At 37.2% G+C, this 18332-nt stretch overlaps 1 protein-coding gene across 3 annotated transcripts in view; it reads left to right on the plus strand.

Moving 5' to 3' along the window:
* The first annotated feature begins 7931 nt into the window (after positions 1-7931).
* The window catches only part of LOC148954013 (protein DENND6A), a 127637-nt gene continuing 117236 nt past the window's right edge, over positions 7932-18332 (plus strand). For 2 of the 3 annotated variants that reach the window (XM_089086881.1, XM_089086880.1), the window contains exons 1-2: positions 7932-7985; positions 11756-12081. In XM_089086881.1, coding sequence (XP_088943007.1) covers positions 11812-12081 — 270 coding nt within the window. In that variant the 5' untranslated portion in view covers positions 7932-7985; positions 11756-11811. Of the gene's footprint in view, positions 7998-11755; positions 12082-18332 lie in introns of all 3 variants that reach the window. The other variant, XM_089086882.1, reaches the window with a different exon arrangement.

Below are 18332 nucleotides of genomic sequence, written 5' to 3' on the forward strand. Positions count from 1 at the left end.
TTACAGCCCTTGCCCTGAGGAATCTGGGAGAAGAGGAATCTGAGGAATCTGATATCTCCCCAGACATAATTTTTGGACCTTTCAACGATGCTAAAGAAAATAGATGTCTCAAAATTTTGATTGGATGTTTGTTTTTGGAAATGATGTGCGTGGGGGGCGGGGGGCTTGTTGCCCTCAAGTCATTTTTGACTCTTAAAAAGGGCACTATAACTTCCAGTTTCCAATCAAACGTTCCATCCGAATGACTACCCATCCTATCAAAACCTTATATGTCCCAGGGCATAACTTACTGCCTTTGTCCCATGGATCTGGTGGGTTGCGTCAACCCTGGAGTCATTGTTTTATATCATCTCTGACTATTTTGAACAAGATGGCCATCTCACAGTTTTGATCAGATGAGTTTGGGGAAAAGAGGGTGTCAGAGGGAAGGGAGCCTAATTGCTTTCCATCACTTTTGACGCTTAAAAGGGAACTAGAACTTTTAATTTCCAATTAAAAGAGAAACATCTAAAGTTCATACAACCGCCCTTCCATAAAAACCTTATATACCTCCGGGGCATAACTTACGACCCTTGTCCCTAGGTTCTGAGGGGTTATTTCAACCCCGAAAGTCTTGTTATGTGATCTTCAGACTATTTTGAATAAAATAACTATCTCAACATTTCTATCAGATGCATTTGAGGAAAAGAGGATGTGAGGGGGGTGGGGTTGTTGCCCTCTGATCATTCTGACTCTTAAAAACGCCATCAGAACCTCTGATTTCCAATCCAATGAGCCCCATCCGAAGTTTATACGACCACCCTTTCAATAAAACCTTACATACCCCGGGGCTTAACGTACAACCCTTGCCCTGACGGGTGTGGGGGGTTGTTATCCTCAAAGACATAATTACTGGTCTTTTCAACTGCGCTGAATAAAATGGCTATTTCAAAATTTTGATTTGATGTGTTTTGGGAAATGATAGGCGTGGGGGGGGGGGCTGGTTGCCCTCCAGTCAGGAGGGCCTCCACTTCCGACAGCTTCCAATCGAATGAGCGTCCTTTTCAAAGTTTCAACGACAACTCCTTCTGCACAAAGTGCCCTGATCTAAAAGGAAAAAAAATAATACCTTGTGCCCACATCGCTCTTTACTTAGGCACCGCTATTGCGCTGCCTATGATATTAGAACAGGGAAATTTGTATAATTTTAGAAAACGAAATTACGTCCTTCTAAAAAGGGTGCGATCTTGATGGGAATTGTGGTTGTGCAATGAAGTTCAATATGTATGAGAGCCCTAAAGGCACTTTAAACTATATTTAAAATGTCTCATTTTCCTTATGAAGCGAACGAATGTTCAAACGATTCGTACGAAAAATATTTTCCCAAAACGCACTCTCCACCAAGACTCTGCCCACGTTGGGCCATTTCTCAGCCCGTTCCTAAATTGCATCTAACTCGCTGCTTGACTTTAAGTTACAAAAAAAAGTTAAAAAAACATCCAACTAATTTACTTTTTGTTACTTGTATAAGTTTTTTTTTCTATACCAATTTGATATAATGACAGCGCATCCTTTTGTCAGTTCTAAGTGTATGATTGTTTTTAAACCTTTTTTATGTTACTGTCCTGTTTTTTGTTTGAGTCTTAAATACCAATTTGGCCCAGCCGGCCTTGTGATAGTTATTTTGTTTTATAATAAATATCTTATCTTAATTATTTTATTGGTGTGGCTAGAGAACCAAAGTGAGCCCACTGATGCCGCCCGGACCTGTCACTGTCAGTTTTTGAAACAAAGGTAGGCTTGATGCACCTTATTTGAATTGGAATTATACAAGCATTTTTAAGTCACCTTAATTGGAGGTAAAATATGGCTGTAGATCTTTCACTCCCCCCTCCCCTTATCGGAGTCTTGAACCAGGCTCGTAACACAAAATCATCACCTTGTCATTTTTCTTAAGGAAGGCAGGCATGATTCACTTTCTATAATGCGGAATCATTCAAGGACAGTCAATTGTAACTGTCCCTGTGGATGCGTCCACAATCTAAATTTGTGGATGCGTAAAGCGGGTGTGCAGTTCATCCAAGAACTCTCAGTGTTTCTTATCGCCGACTTTCTAGTTGAAGGGTAGGTATGTTGCATCTCTGTCGTACCGGAATAATAAAAAAACTGTTAGTCTATACGCCTTGAGACCCAAAGTGTAAAACTGCTTCTTCAACGCCACTCCCATCTCCGACTTGTAATAGGAGAAGCAGGCTTGTCGCACCTTGTTTAAACGAAAACGTCTGATAATGCTCAATCTTTATCTTTTGACGCAAAACATGGGTCCATACCTCCCCAAAAGCCCTTTCTGTAACTACCAGATATTTAGCGAAAAAGTAGCTAAATGACTTGTCATATGAAAAAATTGTAGAGTCTATTTCACCTCTTGATTATTCAAGTAGAAAAGCCCTCGTACGATAAGATATTTATTTCAAAAAATCAACTCTCGCAAGCCCAGATGTGCCGAAATTATCTTTTGGAGACGAAAAAAAAAAAAAGAAAGAAAAACAGTAACTTCAGAACAAAGGGAATCTGACGTCAATTATTCTGATTAAAACTATTGGCAGGGTTCTTTTTCTGTATGGATTAAATTTTATTTGACTCTACCCATGAAAAGCCAAGATGCCAAAAATTTTCATTTTGAACATCATAAATCATTGCTAGATTGGTAAAAGCAATTCTATCTGTATCAAACTGCAAGATGAGAGCAGGCTTTCTTCCCAACAATACTGTGCACCGTACATGTAAAGAAAATTATTTCCTTATGTTAAAGAGCTGGAAACGAGGCTTATCGCTGATGGCTGTTTTGCACCCAAAAGTTTCGAAATCCAAATTCTCATGCTGAAGCTCCCAGCAAAATGCCTTTTGGCTAGTCCCCGAAGCCGCGCCCCGCCGACATGACGGCGGCGGATGTGTGATTTAGTATCAGCGGCGGCGCGCCGCCAGGCGCGCCGAAATTTTTTTTGGCGGCGCGCCGCCGATTTCTGACCGGCGGCGCGCCGATTTTTCTGATTAAAAATAATAATAAAAATTCCACTTCATCAAGCACGTTCAACCTCAACTTGATTTTAGTAAGGATTTTTAAATGGTTGGCTAAAAACATACAAGAACAATATGACAAAACAGGAATTTGTTGGGCCATGAGGAAATTGTTTATGTTCACCGTTAATCAGAGCAAATAGAATCCTCATTTTTAGCCACTAGACCCCGGAAAACCTATGTTGTGTTTATGTTTAACACCGCATTGTTCCTATAAAATCCTGTGTTTAGTCATTTTCTTCTTGTTAATGATTTCGGCTAATATGTGTATAACTTTCAAAGTTTGGGATTCAAACATCTCCTGTTCATCAAATACATACGAAAAGGAAGTGAAAAAAACAAATAACAACATCGAAAAAACACTGTATACAAGTCAGATGCCATGGCTTAACAACACCAACTATTTTAAATTAGCGGTTATATCGCTTTAGTTACAACTGATGTAACAAAAGTGAGTTTGTTCGCTCTGCCTGGAGCCATTGAGCATCGATAAATACATGAAACCCAAAACGAATAGAAATTACAATAAATAACCGAGTCAAACTCAAAACGAGCAAAAATTAACATAAGTTTGGCTCAAAACCCATATGCCTTCCCAAGGCCGGAGCATAATTTGCACTTTACTAAAAAAATATAAATGTTTTTACTTTTATAACTTTAATAAATAAAATAATACTAACATTTTGATTACTGAATATCAGTATATGCATATTAAACTGACAATGCACATTCATTTGTATTTTTTTTTCAGTAAAGACCAAACTATGTTCTGGGCTTGGGAAGGCATGGGGGTTTTGAGCCCAACTTATGTTATTTTCTGCTCGTTTTGAGTTTGACTCGGTTATCTATTGTAATTTCTGTTCGTTTTGGGTTTCATTTATTTATCGATGCTGATTTGTGGTAGTTTCACGCTTGGAAGATTATTTGGTTTTATTTTTGCTCATTTTTATTTAATGGAGTTCTTTACTTTTCTTTGAAAAACTTATTTTGTGGAAACAGTTTTTTTTAATTAATTTCTGTTCTTTTTATATTGACATAGTCTTTTCATGGAAATGGAAAATAATACTTTAAATCTTTTCGTTTAATTAAGAATTTATAGTTTTGGCCTGCTATTTGTATGCTGGAAAAAAGTTTTCAGCAATTTTTAACAACACATACCCTTTTTAATATCTGGTTACAAATAGTAGCGTTTAATTTAGTTTCATACCTCGTCTAGTTGACCTGAAATGGAAAATTTGATACCATTCGCAAAAAAATCTGCTTACTTTCTTTGATAGCTTGGATACACTTACGCTATTTTGATTTGGTTAAATTTTAAGAGCAGAAGTAGCCCCGAAAATTTGAATATAATACCCTCAGTCGTTCTTGGGATACTGTTGAGATCCCTTACTGGAAATTAACATTAACACAGTCAATTTTGATTTAATCTTATGGAAAAATTAACTTTTTAAACATAAAGGCAATTTGGTGGGTGGGCGTGGGAGGGGGATTAGTTTCCCTCCAATCACTTTCGACTATTAAAAAGGACATCAGCCCTTTCTATTTTCAATCGAATGAGCCCTTTTTGAAGTTCCTACAACTCCTTTGATACGAGGTGCCCTGGTCTAAACAACAACAACAACAACAAAAATTATACATTATACCCACGTTTATCTTTACTATAAAAATGTCTTGCCTTCCAATCACTTTCGATTGTTAAAAAGGGCACTAGGCCTTTCGATTTCCAATCAAATGATCCCCTTTTTGGGTTTCTACGACAACGCTTTCTATTAACACCTTATATGCCCCTAGGGCATAAATTACAACGCTTACCCTAAAGGCTGTGAGGGTGGTTGTCATCCTCTAAGACCTAATTTCCAGAACTCTCAACTACGTTAAACAAAATGGCTGTCTCAAAATTTTGATTGGATGTGTTTGGGGAAATGGTGGGCTTGGAAGGGGTGTTAGTTGCCTTTCAATCAATTTCGACTACTGAAAAGGGTGCAAGTCAGTTCAATTTCCAATGGACTGAGTCCTTTTTAAAGTTTGTATGACAACGTCATCCATACAAAGTACACTGGCCCAAAGGAAAAAAAATAATACATTGTGCCAACATCGTCTTATATGCCCCCAGGACATAACTTAAAACTCTTGCCCTAAGGGTTGTGGGGGAGTAATCTCCTCAAAAACATAATTTCTCCCTGAAAATCAACTACTCTGAAAAAAATGGCTATCAGAGAATTTTGATTGGATGTGTTTGAGGTAATGGTGGTCATGGAAGGAGTGTTAGATGCCTTAATATTACTTTCGACTATTATAAAGGGCACTAGCTATTCCAATTTCCAATCGAATGAGCCCTTTTTGAAGTTTCTACGACAACTCCTTCGACAAGAATTGCCCTGGTATGAAAAAAAAATACATTGTGCCAACATTGTTCATTGCTTAGGCAGAGCGATTGCGCTGCCTATGATAACATCCTGAACCGCCGAATGATCTTTTACCTACCTCTTTTTATCCGAAAAATCAGAAAGAAAAATGAACAGAATTTTAAAGTGGAAGGTAGAATTTTTGTTTCAAGAAAAATTTCTTCTTCTCCTTCCTACGAACCGATATACATGGCGAGCCCAAGATAACAGTATTTATCTTTTAGAAACAGATTAGCCGGGATGACGGTTGAAGTTCTGAGGTCGATATCGATAAGCAAAAAAAGAGAAAAAAAACGGCAGCGTTTTAGTGACACCGCCACCGATAGAAGCAGCGGCGGCGTCAGCGCGCGGATGCAAGCGCGGGGGCGCGCCACCGCTTTTTTTTCCGTGGCACACCGCCGACTTTTCGGCGCTGCTTCGGGGTCTACTTTTGGCATTAAAATTCGAACATGGTTTGGAACGCCATTTTTTTTACCATAGCAGGGGAGGAGAGAGGGACAGGAATGATCGATTTAATTCTAAACTAAAGACTAATTCGACCTTCAATGGGTGTATGGCCATGAATCAATATATTATTTATAGCATTAAGCGTTAGTAAATCTCATGACGGACTGTCTGATTTTTATTGATGTTTTGTTCGTGCATAATACTGTTTCTTTTTAGCGTCCTTATCACCTTTAATACGACTTTTACTTTACTAGCCTTGATCAAATTAATGATTTTTAATATATTTTTTTAGGACTCCCAAAAACTTTTAGTCTTCAGAAATGTTAAAAAATGACCTTTGACACCAAAAACTTAATAGATTTGCATTAAGTCATAACTTATATTTTCTGGCCAAGTCATTGAGATGTGATACTCGAAAGGTCTACATGGTCTTTCCTGTTCTAAAACAATGTTTACAGAGGCAAAAGCCTTCTTTTCAGGCTCAGCCATTTAACATCCGTCAGATGTCTGGAGCAGGAAAGAATTTCCACAAAGGGGGTTCTAGAGCCAGAACCCCATATTGAAACTTTCTTTGTTGAAAGCATTTTGTGCTGATAAAGGAGGGTAAAGAACAGAGATTTTACAGTTTGCATGACACGAACTAGTGTTCAACAACTAGAGATTTTTATTTGATATCAAAGGACTGAGTTACAGTACATACGCCTTTATTTAGCAATTGCAATTGGACAAAGAAATACATTTAAGCATTTGTTTGTGTTTGGTACTTCAGGTTTTCATTCATTTTCATTTCAGCCACTAATTTAGTTATTTGGTCATGAATATAAACAAATGTACGAGTAGTTCACTTTTGAATGCGAACGCAAAGAATGACGAAAGCCCAAGTTTGAATTCTGTATTTCAGCGGGTTTCAGATTCAGAGAAACCGGGTTGAACAAAAAAGAGAACACAGTGGCTGAAAGCAGTTTGTAGAAATCTTATGCTGAGCCAGAAGTTCTAAATCTTACCCTTATCCAAAGCACTTCTATCTGTTTATAAAAGCGTCGCTAACCTCTTTTCCTTAATTTTTTTCCTTTTCCACTAACCTGTAAAATTTTATTTAAATGCCAGTTTCCTAGCGAAAGCTCTCAGAACTGAACAATTTGAAAACAGAAGTCCATAATGGGCTACTTGCCATAACTGTGTAGAATTTGATATATTCTAGGCAATATATTAGCAGTGCAAGCGACCATTTGGGTTTCGTGGAGTATTAAAAGAAAAAAAACATGCATGTCTCATAAACAGTAGCAAAGGATATGCATATGCATGAAAAGCAAAGAAAGTAATGTTGTACATCCAGTAGGTCACGAAAAGCATGAAAGAATGTTGTTTTATGATTATTTCATATTTGCAAGAGCTGTACTTGAAAAAAAAAAATCTTAAATCATGCTTCAACATCATCCGGGTCATTTGCGAAAAGTGTGGCTGAAGGGAGTTCAAATGGTATGGAATCATATTTTCAGTGTTACGCTTAAAGTTCGTGTCTAATATTCGCAGTTTGGTATTGTAGTGAGTTAAAAGTAGTAGTAGTTTGCTGAGCTGTATTCAAGGGGAGATCTGCACAGCAACGTGTGTTCAATGACACGCTGGTTTTGTCAATCTACATTATCCTGGTGATTTTCCATTTCAGACCAGCTTAACAAATAATTTTTGACAATTACCTCAGACGCGTAAAAATGTCAAATACAACATTTAGGCGAACAGAACAATATTAGACCTACATTTTTTTTTATTAAAAAAATTGTGGAAATACACTAAGAAACAAAATTAAACTGTCTAGATCTTCCTTCATAACCATAAAATAATATTAAATTCCCAAAATTCTGAGTTTCTTTCTTTTTGTATGCATTAAACCCACTTTTGTTTTATTTACCGATTTCACTCCCGTCTAGCCAAAAGCACTTATTTGTTGGACCTTTTTCACTCTTTGGAACTTCGCTAGTTGGCAACTCTATAACCTTTGTTCAAGAAGCAAACTAACATGGTTAAACACTAGGCTAATTTATTCCAGCTAAGAATTGGCATATTGTTCTGAAAATGGTTAGATTCTAGGTCGGACAAAGCAAATAGCTATCGTTAGAATCAGTAAAATTATCAAAACAACTTTTATAAAGTTCTAATTTAGACCTACTTAGCCTAGACTGTATTATTCCTAAAACAGCTTTATTTTACCCCTCCCCCTCTCTAATGCGGAAATTTATAGCCTAGCCCAAATTATATATTTCCCATGAAGTCCATTAGCTTAAATTGCACTTGCCAGTAATAATTACAAGTCCTGTGAATGCTGGTCAATGATGATGATAATTCAACTTGTTGGGCTAGGTACATCCCATATTGTGAGCCAAGGTTTCTTACACCAGTCTTTGTCAACTGCAGATTTGAGGGATTCCACACTTGGCAACATAATAGCATTCTGGCTAAGGGAGTTCCATAGGCTGACTGCATTGTTAAAATAGCCTAGGCCTAGAATTTGTTTTGCAGTCTGGTGTTTGTATGTTTTCAAAAAAGCTTTAAGGGGTGGCCTCTGGTACTTGGTGAGCTGACTATCTAGACAAGGTTGGGGATCATACTCTGGTCATCTACTAACTTGTATATGACTATTACATCTCCTCACCTATGTCTATAGCCTAGGCCTATGTGAGAGATGGTAGTTTGAGCTTAGGTCTATATAATCAGGTAGGATATGTAAGATATTGAAATCTTTTTAGCCTATGCATTTAGCTACACATCACTGCATTTTAGAACTGAGATATCACTCTGATTAACTGGATTAGCAACACACATCCCAAATTCCCATTTTGCTCTTATCAGGCCCTTTAAGAGCTTGGTGATCACAGCTGGATATCTACTGCAGAATCTTCTTTTTATTAAACCAAGAGTTTGGTTAGGCTAGTACTGTCTACTACAGACTGTGCATGAAAATTAAACTTGAGCTTATCATCAACCACAATTAATAGATATTTTTGACCATGACTACATATGATTGGACATCCACCACATGGCTAATATGGGAGTAAAGTTCATTTATGATGCAAATGGATATTATATTTAGATTGAGGATGCAATTCTAGGTATATATTTGCACATTAGAGGGGTGGGGGTAGATATTCTGTGAATGTATAGGTTCTAAGAAATTCATGAAATTCTTTGAAAAACAAGGAAAGAAGAAAAGATAAAGGCTCTCCCCCTGCAAAATGTGTTAACTAGGATCATTCTGCATATTATGGACTAAGAATTGTTTTCTTAATAAGGTTCCTTATGTCCAGCTGGACTCCTAGGCTTAAAATACTGGTTGGCCAGTTGGCTAATTTAAAGATGTGTATATATATACACTGTCAAATTAGCCATCTGGTGGTATCCCCATATGATTGGCTATGTTGAACCATTGCTGGATTCCATAAAATACTGAGACAAATGGTTATTTGCTTCAAAATGAATGACTCTTCATTTCTGGATATTAAATTCAAGCTGCCAGGATTTTGCCTAATTTGACAATGCATCAATATCAGCCTGGATGGCTCTGGCACTTTGAGGGTCATGAACAGGACCATTTATTTTGGGATCATCTGCATATAATAAAATATTATTCTATGTGATTGAAGGTGCATTATTGATAGAAATATTAAATAAAGCTTGATCCAAAACTGTTCCTTGGGGTACTCCACTTTTTACATCTCCTGATTCTGAGAAGAAGGTTGATCTATTGTCTCCAAATACCCTTACCACCTGCTTTCTATTGGTAAGACATTGCATTATCCAGTTAGCAACATGTGGTTCTCTTGTTTTAATCCATATACATGTAAATTTAATTAACCATGATGAAACAAGAACCAGAAAAACAATAGTGACACATTGCAGAATAGAATGTATTTCCCCAAATGATGGGAAATACACAATTTGAGCTGTATTTTAGCCCATTAGGAGGAGGAGGTTAGGGGAAAAGTATAGTGGAGCTGTTGTCAAAATCTGTTAGCTACAATTATTTTTTTTTTTGTAACATATTTTGTTCTCATTAGTCCCAATTCTAAAACTCTACCAGGGTACATTGTCAGACTAGCAAATTGGTTTTTTTATTACAGTGGAGGCAAAGGTATAGAGTAGCAGCTCTCCATAAGGAGACATGCTAAGACAAAAAGAGACATTTTTAGGTTGCTGATTTATGTTTTTTTTGTGTTAAAGTTCTGTTTATGAGAATTCACCAAATATAAAAACAAAGTATCACATGCCATAAGCATCTTTTTCTGTCAGAAATATCTTTTTTATGCTTGCCAGTCCATTATGAAGCCAAATAATATGAAAAAATGGATCAGTCAATATTCTGTACAAGTTTTTTTTATACTGTGTTCTTATATCATGTTTAAGGGAGGGTACTTTCCCCCTAAGATCGGTCCAGGTCTTATAAAATTAAGAACTTTGTAGGCAGCAGGAAAAAAATTCAAATTTCTTTTTAGTTTTTGGTAAATTTGAAGGTTTGAACATGTTTTTTTTCTAAAGGTTTTCTTTTTATATATATATATATATATATATATATATATATATATATATATATATATATATATATATATATATATATATATATATATATATATATATATATATATATATATATATATTTGCTAAAAAGCTTGTTTAGAGATTAAAGTAGTATTTACTTTGAGGGAAAAGGCAAACAGTTTTATTCTCTTGAATATATGAAATAGTTGTCTTTCTTATTATGTATATAGAAAAAGTAAATTGTGTCTTACAGTCTATTGAAAGTGAAACCACAGTTATTTAATACCATACCTGCACACAAGAGGAATTTCCCAAATACCTGACGTTGCTAAAAGAAGAAGGGAAGATACTAGTTCTGAAGATAGTAAACTAAGGATTTTTTTTTCAAGGCCTAGGAATTTTTTTGATCCTTCAGTTTTGACTATTTTCATTACCTTAAAACTACTTTAAATTGCACTTGCTAGTGATAGGATGAATCCCGTGTCTGTCAGATTCAGTGATGATAGTTAGTACTCTGTGGTGTCCCAAGCATTCCCAATCCATTGTTTTGTTGAGCCACTCCCTATCCACTGATGACTTGAATGCATCCATGATGGTAGATGTCACTGTTTTTTTTACTGAGGGAGTCCCACAAGCTGACAACTTTACCTGAAAAGAATTTTTTCCTTAGTCTGGTATATGCTTTTTTTTGGAAAAGCTTATGAGGGTGACCCCTAGCTCTCTTTAAATTTTCCATTTGGAAAAGGTCAAGAATGGTATCCCCAGCATTTAGAAGCTTGTATGCTGTTATCACATTGCCTTGTTTGCATCTATTTGTTATTTATGGTATTCTGAGCTTACAAAGACAGGATGGATAAGAGACGTCACAAAGGTCTTTAATACTTTTTGTTGCCCTCCTCTTCACAATCATTTATATTTTTTTTTTGGTTGTAGTGATATTTATCCTTTATAACAATTTTTCCTGTTGATGCTGAAATACTTTTTGCATTTTTGTGTATATTTACCTGGTATATTTGCAAACCTCAATATTAGCTTTTTTGTGTGCAAGCCCCTAATTTTTAAAGCAATTGAACATTCCATTAATTTGCCACAAGTAACATCTAAATAAAATTTTATAATTATTATGTCAAAAGTTCTCCTAAATCCTAAATTTCTAATACAGAAGTGATATTAGCATAAGTAAATTTTGAAATAATCACCAAAGAAATTTATCTAGATGTCATGTTTGGGACAATTCTTACCAGTTTTTGTAGAATGCTCCAATAAATTCAGCAGATAATGCAATGATTATACTTATTCAGTATTTTTCTTATCAGGATTATTTCTCAACTCTTTTTATTTGATGTTTATCTAAGACTCTACTTCTGTTACCATGACTGATGCAGCACTGGATAGTGATGATGTTGACAGTTTTTATGAATGGGAGGAGGCAGACATGAGTATGACAGAAACTAGTATCAAGAGGATGACTTTAGAGACAAGTCCTGATAAAACTGTTTTGAATCATGTGAAAGACTTTGAAAAATATGAAAGATCCTCAATAGATTTTGATAGCAATAGATCTCCTTGGGACAGGTTATCTGATTGGATTCAGTGTATTTGTGTTGTCACATTTGATCTAGAGCTTGGTCAAGCAGTGGAGGTATGTGTTTTTTCTTCTTTTTTATTTATGCCAAAAAAGAGATATTTTGCACAACTCACATAGTTGATTTTTGCATATGTGATGTAGTGTTTCACTCTACATCCTCTGGTCAAAACACAAAAGATCTATTACCATTGTATCTATGTATAGACAATAGAGCAAATCTTGTTTTGATGCTAAATTTTTATTAAACAAATCAGTTTATTACTACCTGAATGATTTGATTTTTCCATTGAAAAGCAAGCTGGCTTTTACAAATGCAAACACTAAAAGTCTCTGTATGAAAGCAGAAAATCATATGGTGTTTGTTCAGTCAATCAATTCTGATATAAAAAGGATAGTCCTAGAATGCCCCAGTTCTAGAATTGTCCCAGTCCTAGATAGTCTACCACTACCACAAATCAGCATTAATAAATAAATGAAACTCAAAACAAACAGAAATTACAATAAATAACCAAGTCAACCTCAGAATGAGCAGAAATTAACATAAGTTGGGCTCAAAACCCCTATGCCTTCCCAAGGCCAGAACATATTTTGTACTTTAATGAAAAAAAGATAAATGTTTTTACTTTTATAACTTTAATAAATAAAATAATATTAAAATTTTGATTACTAAACACCAGTAAATGTTTATTGAAATGACAATGCACATTCATCTGTATTTTGTTCAGAACAGGGCAAATTTCGCTCTACTCTTGGGAAAGCAAAGGGGTTTTGCGCCCAACTCGTGTTAATTTATGCTCATTTTGAGTTTGACTCGGTTATTTATTGTAATTTCTGTTTGTTTTGAGTTTCATTTATTTATCAACGCTGATTTGTGGTAGTTTCACACTTGGTGGATTGTTTGATTTTTTTTTGCTCATTTTTTGTTTAATGGAGTTCTTTACTTTTCTTTGAAAAACTTATTTTGTGGAAAAAGTTTTTTTAATTAATTTCTGTTTGTTTTATATTGACATAGTCTTTTCAGAGACAAAGAAAATAATACTTTAAATCTTTCCGTTTTTTTTAAAGATTTATAGTTTAGCCTGCTATTTGTATGCTGGAGAAAAAATTTCAGCAATTTTTAACAATATACACCCTCTTAAAAATCTGGACACAAATAGAAGTGTTTAATTTAGTTTCATACCTCGTCTAGTTGACCTGAAATGGAAAACTTGATACAATTTGCAAAAAAAATCTGTTTACTTTCTTTGATAGCTTGGATACACTTAAGCTATTTTGATTTGGTTAAATTTTAAGAGCAGAAGCAGCCCAAAAGTTTGAACATAAAACCCTCAGTTCTTCTTGGGATACTGCTGAGATGCCTTACTGGGAATTAGCATTAACACAGTGCATTTTGATTTAATCTTATGGCAACATTTAGTTTTTAAACATAAAGTCAAATGGGAGGATGGGCGTGGGAGGGGGATTAGTTTTCCTCCAATCACTTTCGACTATTAAAAAGGGCATCATCCCTTTCTATTTTCAATCAAATGAGCCCTTTTTGAGGTTCCTATGACAACTTCTTTGATACGAAATGCCCTGGTCTAAACAACAACAACAACAACAAAAATACATTATACCCACATAGATCTTTACTATAAGAATGTCAAGCCGTTCAATCACCTTCGACCATTAAAAAGGGCACTAGGCCTTTTGATTTCCAATCAAATGAGCCCTTTTTTAGTTTCTACAACAACACTTCCTATAAACACCTTATATGCCCCCAGGGCATAACTTACAACTCTTACCCTATGGCCTGTGAGGGTGGTTGTCATCCTCTAAGACCTAATTTCCAGAAATTTCAACTACTTTAAACAAAATGGCTATCTCAAAATTTTTATTGGCTGTGTCTGGGGAAATGGTGGAAGTTAGAGGGGCGTTAGTCGTTCTCCAATGACTTTCAACTATTAAACAAGGCACTAGCGCTTTCCATTTCCAATCAAATGAGCCCTTTTGAAGTTTCTATGACAATGCTTTCAATAAAACCCTTATATGCCCCCAGGGGATAAATTACAACCCTCGCCCTGAGGGCTGGGGGGGGGGGTCGTCATCCTCACAGACCTAATTTCCAGAACTTTGTACTACATTGAACAAAATGGCTATCTGAAAATTTTGATTGGATGTGTTTGGGGGAATGGTGGGCGTGAGAGAGGGATTAGTTACCGTCCAATCACTTTCAACTATTAAAAAGAGCACTAGCCCTCTCAATTTCCAATTGAATGAGTCCCTTTTGAAGTTTTTACAACAGTTCTATCATTAAAAACCTTATATATCCCCAAGGGCATAACTTACAACCTTTGCCCTTGGAGACTCTGGGGGGTTTGTCATCCTTAAATACATAATTTCCAGAAGAACAAAATGGTCATCTCTAAACTTTGATTGAATGTGTTTGGGGACATGGGGGACGTAAGAGGGGGTGAAATTACTCTAAACTCACTTTCGACTATTAAAAAGGGCAATTTCAATTTCCAATCAAATGAGCCCCTTTTGAAATTTCTACAACAACTTTCTATATAAACCTTATATGCCCCCAGGGCATAACTTACAAAGCTTGCACTGAAAGCTCTGATGGGGTTATAATCGTAAAAGACCTAATTTCCAGAACTTTCGAATACGTTGAACAAAATGGATATATCAGAATTTTGATTTGATATGTTTGGGGAAACGGTGGGCGTGAGAGGGGGGTTAGTTGCCCTTCAATCACTGTCGACTATTAAAAAGGCAATAGCCCTTTCAATTTTCAATTGCATGAGCCCTTTTGGATGTTTTTACAACATCGCTTTCAATAAAAACCTTACATGCTCCCAGGGCATAACTTAAAACTCTTGCCCTGAGGGTTGTGGGGGGATGGGTTGTCATCCTTAAAGACCTAATTTCCAAAACTTTCAACTACGTTGAATGAAATGGATATCTAAAAATTTTGATTGGATGTGTTCGGGGAATAGGTGGGCTAGAGAGGGAGGCTAGTTGCCCTCAAATCACTTTCGACTATTAAAAAGGGCACTAGCCCTTTGAATTTCCAATCGAATGAGGTTCTACGACAAACATTTCAACAAAAACCTTATATGCCCCCAGGGCAGAACTTATAACCCTTGCTCTGAAAACTGTGGGGGGAGTGTCCTGCTCGAAGGTATAATTCCCTGAACTTTAACTGCGTGGAACAAAATGGCTTTTTCAAAATTTTGATTGGTTATGTTTGGGGAAATGGTGGGCGAAGAAGGGGTGTTAGGTGCCTTACAATCACTTTCGACTATTAAAAAGGACACTAGCCGTTTCAATTTCCAATCGAATGAGCCCTTTTTGATGTTTCTACGACGCCGCGTTCAGTAAAAACACTATATGCCCCCAGGACATAACTTACAACCCTTGCCCTGAGGGTTGTGGGGGAGTGTCCTCAAAAACATAATTTCTATCTGGAAATCCACAACACTGAACAAAATTGCTATCTAAAAATTTTGATTGTATGTGTTTGAGGAAAAGTCGGGCGAGAGAGGGGGGCTAGTTGCCCTCAAATCACTTTCGACTATTAATAAGGGCACTAGACCTTCGAATTTCCAATCGAATGAGCCCTTTTTCAAGTTTCTACGATAAAGATTTCAATAAAAACTTATATGCCCCCAGGGCATAACTTATAACCCTTGCTCTGAAGACTGTGAGTGGAGTGTCGTGCTCAAAGGTATAATTTCTTGAACTTTAACTGCATGGAACAAAATGGCTATCTCAAACTTTGGATTGGATGTGTTTGGGGAAATGGTGGGCGTGGAAGGGGTGTTAGTTGCCTTCCAATTACTTTCGACTATTAAAACGGGCACAAGCCATTTCAATTTCTAATCGAATAAGCCCTTTTTGAAGTTTCTACGACAACGCTTCTACGACAAAACTGTAAATGCCCCCAGGGCATAACTTACAATTCTTGTTCTGAGGGCTGTGAGGGGGTTGTCATCCTCAAAGACCTAATTTCCAGAACTTTAAACTACGTTGAACAAAATAGCTATCTCAAAATTCTGATTGGATGTGTTTGGGGAAAAGGTGGGCGTGAGAGGGGGGTTAGTTACCATCCAATCACTTTCAACTATTAAAAATGGCACTAGCCCTTTGAATTTCCAATCGAATGAGCCATTTTTGATATTTCTATGACAACGCCTTCTATAAAAATCTTATATGCCCCAAGGGCATAGCTTACAACCCTTGCCCCAAGGGTTGTGGGGGAGTCTCCTCCTCAAATCTGGAAATCAACTACGCTGAACAAAATGGCTATCTCAAAATTTTGATTGGATGTGTTTGGGGGAATGACGGGCGTGAGGGGGGGGGGGCTAGTTGCCCTCCAATCGCTTTCGACTATTAAAAAGGGCACTAGCCCTTTGAATTTCCAATTGAATGAGCCTTTTTTGAAGTTTCTACGACAACACCTTCTATAAAAACCATATATGCCCCCAGGGCAGAGCTTAAACTCTTGCCCCGAGGGTTGTGGGGGAGTGTCCTCCTCAAAAATATAGTTTCAATCGAGAACTCAACCCCCCGGAACCACATGGCTATCTACCCATCTTGATTGGATAGGTGGGGGGGACTGAGGGGCGGGGGGGAGCTAGTTGCCCTCCAATCCCTTTCGAATACTAAAAAGGGCGCTAGCCCTTTGAATTTACCTTCGACTGAGCCTTTTTGAAGTTTCTACGACAACGCCTTCTATAAAACATTATATGCCCCCAGGACATAACTTAAAACCCTTGCCCCGAGGGTTGTGGGGGTGTCCTCCTCAAAAAGATATTTTATATCTGGAAATCAACTACGCTGAACAAAATGGCTATCTCAAAATTTTGATTGGATGTGTTTGGGGGAATGATGGGCTTTGGGGGGGGGGGCTAGTTGCCCTTAATCACTGTCGACTATTAAAACGGGCACTAGCGGTTTGAATTTCCAATCGAATGAGCCTTTTTTGAAGTTTCTACGACAACGCCTTCTATAAAACCATTATATGCCCCCAGGCCATAACTTAAAACCCTTGCCCCGAGGATTGTGGGAGAGAATCCTCCTCAACAAGATATTTTCTATCTGGAAATCAACTACGCTGAACAAAATGGCTATCTCAAAATTTTGATTGGATGGGTTTGGGGGAATGATGGGCGCAGGGGGGGGGGGGAGCTATTTGCCCACCAATCCCATTCGACTATTAAAACGGGCACTAGCCGTGTGAATTTACAATCGGATGAGCCTTTTTTTAAGTTTCTAAGACAACGCCTTCAATAAAACATTATATGCCCCCAGGGCATAACTTAAAACCCTTGCCCCGTGGTTTGTGGGTGTGTCCTCCTCAAAAAGATATTTTATATCTGGAAATCAACTACGCTGAACAAAATGGCTATCTCAAAATTTTGATTGGATGTGTTTGGGGGAATGATGGGCTTTGGGGGGGGGGGCTAGTTGCCCTTAATCGCTTTTGACTATTAAAACGGGCACTAGCCGTTTGAATTTTCAATCGAATGAGCCTTTTTTGAAGTTTCTACGACAACGCCTTCTATAAAACCCTTATATGACCCCAGGGCATAACTTAAAACCCTTGCCCCGAGGATTGTGGGGGAGTGTCCTCCTCAAAAACATATTTACCAGCTAAGAGTCGGCTGCGCTAATAAATATAACTACTTCGAAATTTTGATTTGATTTATGTGGGGGAATAATGGCCTTTGGGGGGGGGGGGCTAGTTGCTCTCCAGAAAATTTCGAATAATAAAAATGCTAAAAACCCATTGAATTTCCAATCGAATAAATCTTTTTTGAAGTTTCTACGACAACGCCTTCTATAAAAACCATATATGCCCCCAGGGCATAACTTAAAACCCTTTCCCTGAGGATTGTGTGGAAGTATCCTCCTCAAAAACATATTTTCTATCTGGAATTCAACTACGCTGAAAAAAATGGCTATATCAACATTTTGATTGGATGTGTTTGGGGGAATGATGGGCGTGGGGGAGGGGCTAGTTGCCCTCCAATACATTTTGACTATTAAAAAGGGCGCTAGCCATTTCAATTTCCAATTGAATGAGCCTTTTTTGAAGTTTCTACGACAACACCTTCTATAAAAACCATATATCCCCCCAGGGCATAACTTAAAACTCTTGCCCCGAGGGTTGTAGGGGATTGTCCTCCTCAAAAACATATTTTCTATCGGGAAATCAACTTCGTTGAACACAATGCCTATCTCAAAATTTGGATGCGATTTTCTTGAGGGAAGGATGGGCTGCGGAGATAGTTGCCCTCCAATCACTTTCGAATATC

This window comes from Artemia sp. Qi Xiang Cuo, chromosome 3 (genome assembly GCF_049724085.1).
Source record: "Artemia sp. Qi Xiang Cuo chromosome 3, ASM4972408v1, whole genome shotgun sequence".
NCBI classification, from domain to species: domain Eukaryota; kingdom Metazoa; phylum Arthropoda; class Branchiopoda; order Anostraca; family Artemiidae; genus Artemia; species Artemia sp. Qi Xiang Cuo.